We start from the raw sequence: 9,967 nt of genomic DNA, 5'->3' as shown, positions 1-9,967 counted from the left end.
CTGGCCACGTGAGTCCCAAAAGAGCGCTCAAGAAACAATCCTCAAGCCAGGGTCTCAAGACGGGGAAAGTCAAAACCTTAAACCAGGTCAGAGCTGACCAGCTAAGTCCGGCCCGGGCGGGTGCCGCCTCCCCTCCGCTCAGCCTCCCTCCCGCCACTAAGGGCGGCTCCAGCCTGGACCCTTCCCGCCGCCGCAGGACGTCCCACAGGCAGAGGCGCGCGGCTGCGGAGGGCCTCGCTGGGGCGGCCGCCGGGCAGCCTGGCTCCAGCAGGGCCCCGAGCATCTGCGGGACTGGCCCGCGGGTACTTACGCTGGGGTGGAACAGGGACAGGGACTCGTACTGCTTGTCCAGTTTCTTATCCTAGGAGGAAAACGAGCAGGAAGGGTCATCCTTAAGCGATGAACTGCCTCAGAACACGAGCGTGCCGAGTGTCAGCGGGGCCAGTAGATGAGAAGAATTTTTTTAAAGACTTAATTTGAAAGAGTGAGCAAGCACAAGCAGGGTGAGGGGCAGAGGGAGAAGCAGGCTCCCACTGAGCAGGGACTCGATCCTGGGACCCTGGGATCATGACCTGAGCCGAAGGCAGACACTTTAACCCACTGAGCCACCCAGGCGCCCCAGTGACAAGAATTTCTTACATCAACTTTGTGAGTTCTGCCACCAGCCCAGAAGGGCTTCCTTGGCCCTTGGGGCCATCGGTGTTTTGATGTCAAGTAAGCAACTAGTCAAGAAACGCTTCAGTATGGTTTTTCTGGGAGAGTTCCCCAGAGGCAGGTCCCTGAGAGCAGGGGTCACACCAGGGCACTGCCGACCGCGGGGCCAGCTGCCGGGGGTTAGGGACGCTGCGGGCTCGCCCACCTGGGACTGGCCTCCGAATGCCCCAGCCCGCCCCGCCTCAACACTCAGCTGTTCCCAGAGTTCACTGTGGCCCAAATTCTCAGAGGAACTGAGCCCCGAGCGCCCGCTGCACACACGGCTCCAGCCGTGCACCTGCCCGGCGTGGAACAGATGACAGCGGGCAAGGCAGGACGCAGAGCCCGAAAATCTAGGCCTGGCTTCCAGCCCAGCTGCCCCCACACATTCCGTGGTCAGCGACCAGGCTCCAGCCTCCCGCCTATCTAGCGGCTTTGCTCCAAGACCCAGGGTCAGGCCTCGGTGCACAGCGGCAACTCTCCAGGCAAACAAAGCAGACTGGCCTCGCGGTCAAACAACGGTAACGGGGGAGCGGGGCGGCGGGGGGGGAATCTCGGCTGCTCCCGAGCTCTCCCTCCCCACGCCCCCACGCGCACCACCGGGGAAGAGCTGCTCAGGGAGGCCCCGGCAAGACCGGAGCGGAGCAGAGCGGTAACGCCTCATGACGCAGCTGCGCCCCAATGTTCCAAGCGCTCACGTGAGGAGGCAGGCCCGAGAGTTCCAGAACACAAGTCTGCAAGCCTGATTTCTCGTCTCGAAAGCAGACAAGTCCTCTTTTTCCCACAGAAGCCAGGTGAATGAAGTTGTAAGAGTTGTTTAAAGTCTCCAAGTTGATGAATCACATGGAGTTCACAGGGGAAAGCCCAATGCACCCCCTTAGCGGTTACTCGTTTCGAAGGAAGATAATAAAGATTGCTCCCTCTTACCAGACAGGGGGCTGTGAACACCCGAAGCAATAAAGCAAACAAGAAACCACTTGGTAGAGGGGCGCCGTCTGCGGCATGCTGAGGTTTGATATTTGCTCTAACAAAGCCTGAAACGCTCTCGTTTCAAAGCTTCACTCGGAGGCCCTAGGCAAGTCCAGTGAAACAGTCTCCCGGGCTCAGAAGTATAACATTCTTCCAATTACACATGAGAACATATATCCACATACAAAAAGCATAATGTTTTTTAAAAAACGATTAGCTAAACTTCTCACAAAATAAGCTTTCCCAAGGGGGCGCCTGGGTGGCTCAGTGGATTAAAGCCTCTGCCTTCAGCTCAGGTCATGATTCCTTGGTCCTGGGTTCGAGCCCTGCATCGGGCTCTCTGCTTGGCAGGGAGCCTGCTTCTCCCTCTCTCTCTGCCTGCCTCTCTGCCTACTTGTGATCTCTGTCTGTCAAATAAATAAATAAACTCTTTTTAAAAATAAATAAATAAATAAACGAGCTTTCCCAGGGAATAACACCAAAAAATGTCACTGGAAACATCAGGTCAGATCTTGCTAACAACCAATTTCATCTTTTCCAAAAGTTGTAAGATTGCAATTGCTCAAAATTCTAATAAAATGTCTCATCTACGAGTTGGTGACTTACCACACAATGGACAAGAATGCTGAAGGGGATCCAAAATATCAAGGAGAAAACCAGGACGGAACCTACGATGTTGTCTGCTAAAAATTTCCCTGTGAACAATTCCAAACAGTCAGTGTTCTGATCAAGGACTTTAGACACAAAATTAAATCTCTTAGATTACCATGGTGTCAAATGCGACAAACTGCCGGCCAGGTGGCACTACGAAGGCAGCCCAAGCGGCGTCAGTGTCCCCTGTGCCAGCCCACACCATCCTCCGAGCTACGGACACTCCTCCGGACAGAGCCCCGAGACACTGGTGCAGGACAGACCGCATCACACGGTGCTCAACACGCCCCGAGTGTCGGTGTCAGGGACCAAGCACACAGAAGGCTACTGCTCGTGACAATGCGTGACAGGACAAAGTCACTGTCATCCGGGTACTACTTTTCTGACAGTGAATTCCAACCCTGCAAGACAGAATATGTTGCTGCTTCTGCAAAACCTGAGGCCCAGTTTTTGTCTGTCTTGAGGCTCACATGAAACTGGATTCAGATTTACCACCTACAGGACTGAGCCAGGCTTACGGTTCCAGTGTCCACTTCTTAAAGACGCCAAAATTTCAACAACATGTGGACTTCCCTTGTCTGAAAACCTGCGCACCCGCACGCCACAGCAGGAGAGCCGGGTGTGTGCTTCATCTCAGCTGACAAAGCTGCGTCAGCAAACGCCGTGAGTATTTCCATCTGCTTCAGGATCCGACGTATTAACCCAACAGCACACCTTCCTCATGTCATCACCAAACTCTGCTCACTTCCAAGCAAACAGACGCCGGGGAAATCACCTACCAAAAGTATTGATGCTCAGCTGGTCAATGAAGTCCCAAAACCGCTCGATGACATCCTGTACTCGCTTCTCACACTTGCCCTGTGAACACAGAACACAGCAGTGCCCGAAAAGGACTGCGTCAGGAGCAGCACGGCTGGGTACAAGGGACGGACGTGTAAGGCTTTAGGAAATCACAGCTGCAGGGGCCCAGTTTTGGACACAGGGACCTAACACAGCAGGAGACACGTGTCACTTCCACTTCCACAATCAGCCCATTTTTATAAGTGAATTTAGAATTCGCAGGAAACAAAACTTGAGAAAACCAATTTTGTTTAAGACAGGGCCCTCTAGCAAGGGCTACACTGACCACACACACACACACACACACATATGCGCGCGCACACACGCACCAGGAGGAACCTAACCAGACCGCCTGGGAAGCCGGCCTAACCCCTTTAAATCCACGCCTGTGACTCCACGGGAATGAAATGTGTTTCACTGGAGGGTAAGAGGGCCTGATGGGGTGCGTCGAGCCACTCTGGGTCTTTCCTCTATCAGCACTGGTTTTAAATCAAAACTTGCAACTTCACAATCTTAGTCAATTTTATAATTAATCTAGAAAACCAAGTCATTAACACACACGGCCTAAAACGAGCCGACTCTACTAGAAAAGCTCCCTGCCCCGCAGTCACTGGATTCAGGGTCCCCTGCTCGGGACAGAGCGTGCTCCAGCTCCCCGAGAGCACCGGTGCCTCACCTCGCGTCATCCCCACGGCCTGCCCGGACAGACGAGAGCAGGTGGCGGGTGACAAGGCACGGCGGGACTCTCTCCCCTGGCAAAATCAAGTCCTCATGGTATCAAAACTGCCCGTCTGGCTGTCACAGAAAAAGCTGTATGGAAGTAAATACTCACATTCATGTCACAGAAGCCCACCGTACAGGGCTTCCCTTTCCTCAAGAATAAATTCTTCTGTTCGGCGTCGACGTAGGGCACACACCGGCCCGAGGGGTCCCTGCAGCACACCTTGCACGAGTTGTCAGTTTCTGGAACAGAACCGGGGAGCATATGGGCAGCCGGACTGCAGACTCGTTCCTCCTTCCCTCCTCTCCTCCCCACCCCGCTCCCCACGGGGAAGGAAATGCCTTTATTTTCCAACAGCGAACTAGCCTTCATGCACCCCAAAGACTAACTTTTGCGTTCAGGCTCCTCAGTCCTCAGGCCACAAGACAAGAACAATTTACACCAAAGAGCCTGCCTTAACGGAGTAAAAGCCGAATGATTCTCCTTCAGATCCTTTATGATTCTCAACGTTTCTCTTCATCCCAACATTCTCGTTACACTGCTGACTACAACCCTTGGTGTCGCCGTTTCAAAAACACCCCGGGAGAACCAAGGCTCCAGCGAGAGCCAGAACCACTGCGACACAACAGCTGGGTGCGGGCCACAGGGAGCGCAGGGTGGCGTGAGCGCAGGGTGGCGTGAGTGCAGGGGCTGAAGCTCCGTCTACACCTACCGCCCACAGCATGTGGGTCGCGGAACCAACTAGGCCCACACAGGCCATGTGGCACACACACCAACAGCAAAAATGGCCAAAATGTCAACTGGCAACGCAACTCGGGACAGTATGTGACCCAGAGGAATCCCTGGTCACTTTCGTGGGAGAACCTGGAATCAACTAGAACTCAAAAACCAGCAAAAGCACTCGAATGGGAAAAGAGACATTTCCATCATTTGTCCAGCAGTCAAGCATTTCCTGGGTGTTTACTATGGGTCTCTCCAGGCATCCCAGGCCCCCTGCCGCTCCCTCGGGAAATGACTGGCTTGGAATCTACCATGTGTCATCCCCTGTATTTACTGCTGCTTCCCCAGAAGAGTCGCTCCCTGCACCGTGCGCCTGGGGGTTCCCAACCCACTGGCTCCGACTTCTGCATGGTTTTGAAAGCAACAGAAGCCTCCTGAGGTGAGACAGGGCAGGAAGCCTGGAGCCCAGTCGGTCCCTTCTCAGGCTCGGGAGCTCCAAAAATAGAAGGTGGAAACCTTAGGACAAGTGTCTAAGAAGCCAGCATGATGTCGCCAACCATCGCTAAGCAAGGCCCCTGCCCCAGACATCAGGCAGGGAGCAGAAGGCAGCAGGCTCAGCCCTGGTGACGAGAGCAAACACCCTAACGGGCAGGGTCAGACCCTGGGACCGGCTCCCTCTGGCTGAGTCCCGAGGAGCAGGAATCCCTGGGCCGGTGGCCGCAGCGGGCTCCTGCCGCGCTCACGCAGGGTACCACGTGGCAGCGGGCGCAGCGAGGACACTCCTCCACCCACCCGCTCAGCCGCACCCCCCCTCCTCTCCCACCCCTAAGCCTGCCACTCGGTCTGCACGTGGAGCAGGAAGGACGACGACAGGCGACAGGCGGCTCTCACGGACAAGTCAGCAGACCGGACCGGATGCGGAGCTGGAGGGCGCCCCCAGACCCCGCTGCCCTGCCCCGCCCCCCGCTGGGATCTCACCACCACCCCACCCGGCAGGTGGGGCCAGGCAGGCATGACCGGCTCCAATCCGGCTGCAAGGACGCGGCACGGACGTGCACTCACCATTACACGCGCAGGACTCCCGCTGCTGCTCCCGCTCGCAGAAGGGGACGCACTTCCCATCTTTACACTTGCCGAGATCCAAGCACACCGTGTCGTCCGCGGCGTTGCCGGGCGGGGGACACTCACTGCTGTTACCTGCAAGCACGCGGGAAGCACACAGGTCGCCGTGAGTCACGCGGCAGCGGCCGGGCCCGCGTGCCCACAGAAGTTGGCACTGCGCTTCACAAAGGGCACAAAGTGGCCCGGGGGCAGGACGCCAGCGGCCCGGGCCCAGCCGGCCGACGAGCCGCGAGCACCTGGCTGCGCGCCCAGCCCCGAGCGGTGCGCACCCCCGCGCTCCCACCCCGCCCCTCAGCCACTATTGAACATCTTGCTTTTACCTTTCCCTTGTGAAACGTAACCACAGATAACAGGACACACACACAGGAGCACAGACGCCCCGCGGAGCAGACGTCAGGGCTGCCACGGCCTGAGAAGCAAGCTCTGCGGGAGGCGCACGGCAGCGGCCGGCCAGGCCGGGCCCTTCCAACCTCACCAGCGGCCGCGCCTGAGCCCTCAGGCGGCCTCCAGTGTCTTCCCCTCTCCAAAGTCTCTCCCTCGGAACCGAAACATATGCTGTTCAGTCTACCCGAATGTTCTCGTTTCTGCCCTGAAGGGCACTGGCTGGCTTTTTCTCACCCTCAGATCTGGCTCCAAGACCTCCCTCAGACCTCCTGCGGCCCTACGTTCACCCACTGCTTCCTTCCCTACAGCTGCTTCTCTACTTCAAGCACACGTTTTGCAATTTATGGCTTTTTTTTTTTTTTAAAGTAGGCTCCACACCCAGTGGGCAGCCCAAAGTAGGGCTCAAACCCACGACCCTGAGATGAAGACCTAAGCTGAAGGGCACAGCAGGGTGGTTCAGTCGGCTAAGCGTCTGCCTTCAGCTCAGGTCATGGTCCCAGAGTCCTGAGATCAAGCCCCACACTGGGCTCCTTGCTCAGCGGGGAGCCTGCTTCTCCCTCGCTCCCTCTGCTTGTGTGCTCGCCCGCTCGCGCGCTTTCTCTCTCTCTCTCTGTCAAATAAATAATAAAGAAATAAAATGACCGGAGCTGAAATCAAGAGTCAGGCACTCAACTGACTGAGCCACCCAGGCGCCCCTCAGTTTACGTCTATGTGAGGATGTGGTTTCAGTTCAGACTGGTGAGCTCCACGAGAGCAAAGATCAAAACTAGGAATAAATCAACTTACGTCTAATCCCTATCACACGCCGTAAGTACCCCACAAGTATTTCTTAAATGAATCAATGATTCTTCCAGACAAAAGAAAAGCCACAGAAGGATGTTAAATTCAAGTGAGAGGATGGGGTGAGGGGCTCCTTCTGGAAAGCGAGCAGCACACGCAGTTAAACATGACCGCAAGAAGAGAACTGCCGCATGCGGACTGCAGACGGTGGCCAGAGTCAGAGGCCTGGCCCTTCCCTTGACAAGTGGGACCATAGCCCGGAGTCCAGATAACTCAGGATCTACAAGTCACTGGAGTGGTGACAGGAAACTCTATCAAATAAATAAAATCTTAAAAAAAAAAAAAAGGAAAAACCAAACTGACACAGAGCTTCGCTAAGGAAGGTGAGAACCAAGAAGATAACCAGTGGAGCTGAGGCCGTGGACGCACAGAAAGCCTCCGACTCCGCAGGCGGGAACGTGACACCGCATACCGCTAGCGCTCCTCACACGAGGGTACGATTACCATCCGACCCAGCGACTCTGCGCCTGGGTCTCGACTGGGGAACGACAGACACACAACCACACAATATCTTGTACAGAAATATCCACAGCGGTGTTGGTCCCCAGAAAGCGGAAATAACCCAAAGTGCATCAACTGATGAACAAATGAAACAAAATGGGGCACAGAGGAACACAACGGGCGATCCCTCAGCGACAAGGACAGACGACGACGGCTTCATGCTATGACACGAGGAGTCCCAAAAACCTGATTCCGAATGAAAGAAGACAGCTGCAAACGGCCATGTATTGTAGGATTCTGTTTATATGAAATGTCCAGAACAGGCAAATACATAGAGACAAAAAGATCACTGGTTTTCTGGGGCTGGCAGGGAATGAGGACATTCAGTGATGGCTACGGGACACAGGTTTCTCTTTCAGGTGATGAAAACGTTCTGACACTGACTGCCGGCAGCTGCACAAATGCGAACACCTTAAAAACCACTAACTGTACACTTTAAATGGGTGAACAGGGCACCTGGGGGGCTCAGTGGGTTAAGCATCTGCCTTTGGCTCAGGTCATGATCCCAGGGTCCTGGGATGGAGCCCCGCATCGGGCTCTCTGCTCGGCAGGGAACCTGCTTCTCCCTCTGCCTGCCGCTCCTTCTACTTGTTCTCTCTGACAAATACATAAAAATAAAATCTCTAAAAAGAAAAATTAAAGTTTCTGTTCCAAGATGGACAACAGATAGGAAGAAGGTATATGCAACTTATAAACCAATCAAATTATCATACAATGACTCCTCTAAGTCAATAATATCAAAAAGACATGAAACCCAAATTTTTAAAAATAAACCATATAGGGGCACCCTGATGTCTCAGTTATTAGAGCATGCGACTTTTTAGGTTTATTTAATAGAGAGAGCAAGAGCTCACAAGAGGTGATCAGGGAAAGGGGCAGAGGGAGAGGAAGAGAATCTCAGAATTCCTGCTGAGCACAGAGCCCAACATGGGTTTGATTCCACAACCCAGAGACTGTGACCTGAGCCAAAACCAAGAGCTGGACCACTTAAGTGCCTCAGAACATGCAACTCTTAACCTCAGGGTTGTGAGTTCAAGCCCCATGTTGGGCATGAAGAATACTTTAAAAAAATTTTTAAAAGGACCAAATATATGAATTGGCTATTGACAAAAGAAAAACTGCATAGCTAACAGATAAAAGGAGACACAGGTACCTTCAAGAAACATGCAAATATGGATGAGAGATCACTTTACACTCATCAGATTGGCAAAAAACAGAAGACCATCTGAGTAACAGCAAGGGTTGATGAGGACACTGGGACACAGGAATCCACACATACTACAGGTGCATCAGGACTGTTCTAGGGAGATCGACACGGGGCCACTTCCTATGACCAAGCAACTCTGTTCCTCCACGTGCAGCCAGGAAACCCTTACAACACCTGGGAGACAGGTGGGAGACATCTGTCGAACTCCTATCTGCAGGACCCCCAAGATGAAGGCAGTCCAAGCCACCATTCAGTGAACAGGTGAGTACGATACCCTAGAGCACACAAGTAAACTCAGCAGGGGTCCGAGCAATGACCATGTACAGACACAGATACACACACCACAGATGGCATGACAGAGATACTTCATAAAAACTGACACTGAGTTTAAAAAAAGATCTAAAGCGGAGTATTATCCTGGCATGTTAAAAACACATATATACACAAACTAACACGATATTATCTTCAAGGAAATACACATACCCAGGCAAATATCAGACGCATTACAGCACTGCCCGTGAGAGGAAGGAGGTGATGGGAATGAAGCGGACAAAATAAGAAAGCAAGCACAACGGGCCTGGCGCCGACCACTGGTAAGTGCATCTCAAATGAAGGAGTACGATTCTAAAGGCTGTTTCCATCTGAACGAAATAGTGTTGTTTCCAACATACACATGCTCACCTGAGCAAAAGCATCCCAAGAGAACCAGCAGCAGGACTCACCTGTGCAGTAAGACACGCCTTTGCAAGTCGCATTGATCGCCTCTTGGCACTTCTTCTGGGCAGTCTCGAACTGACAGTTTTTACAGCAAGGGCTGTTCCTATCACTGCAGAGGCAGAGCAGACAGAACAGTCCCAGTCAAATGTCAGCCCCACAGCAAACACTACGGTCACGTCAGCGGGCCCTGCAGATGGCGGGGAAGGCCCCTCCGCTGGGCCACCCCATCCTGCAAAGTCAGCCTTCCCGGGCGCTGGCCCGCCTGCACACACTGCCTGCCCTTCCTGCGGGCGCATCAAGCAGGAGCGCAGAGAGGTCCGGGGGACTCGTCCTCGGAACACCTTGGTCTCCTTGGTTTTCATTAACTTGATACAGTAATTTAAAAAAAGGAAGACCTATGCCTGCAAGGCCATCAACGGGGAGGAAACGAGGCAGCCGCAGTCCAAGTCCCATCAGGATTTCTGCCGACAGTAAGCGCCGTACATCGTTCACATCTGCTACTCACCACCAACTCGAGGTTTCCTCCTCTACGCTAAGCCAGGCACCGGTCCGCAACATGCAAACACAGTACCTTCTAATTTGTAACCTGCTTCCTCTGCATT

General features: G+C 53.8%; 1 protein-coding gene across 4 annotated transcripts in view; it reads right to left on the bottom strand.

Moving 5' to 3' along the window:
• ADAM17 (ADAM metallopeptidase domain 17) overlaps window positions 1-9,967 on the bottom strand; it is a 52,510-nt gene that overhangs the window by 1,840 nt on the left and 40,703 nt on the right. For all 4 annotated transcript variants that reach the window (XM_044262096.1, XM_044262098.1, XM_044262099.1 and 1 more), the window contains 6 exons: window positions 9,371-9,474; window positions 5,657-5,791; window positions 3,986-4,116; window positions 3,093-3,171; window positions 2,269-2,357; window positions 311-361 (listed from right to left, as the gene is read on the bottom strand). In XM_044262096.1, the coding sequence (XP_044118031.1) occupies window positions 311-361; window positions 2,269-2,357; window positions 3,093-3,171; window positions 3,986-4,116; window positions 5,657-5,791; window positions 9,371-9,474 (589 nt within the window). The remainder of the gene's footprint in view (window positions 1-310; window positions 362-2,268; window positions 2,358-3,092; window positions 3,172-3,985; window positions 4,117-5,656; window positions 5,792-9,370; window positions 9,475-9,967) is intronic.

Source organism: Neovison vison, chromosome 8 (genome assembly GCF_020171115.1).
Source record: "Neovison vison isolate M4711 chromosome 8, ASM_NN_V1, whole genome shotgun sequence".
In the NCBI taxonomy this organism is placed as follows: Eukaryota; Metazoa; Chordata; class Mammalia; order Carnivora; family Mustelidae; genus Neogale; species Neogale vison.
The sequence above is the reverse complement of the archived record's forward strand: the minus strand, read 5'-3'. Positions and strand labels throughout refer to the sequence as shown.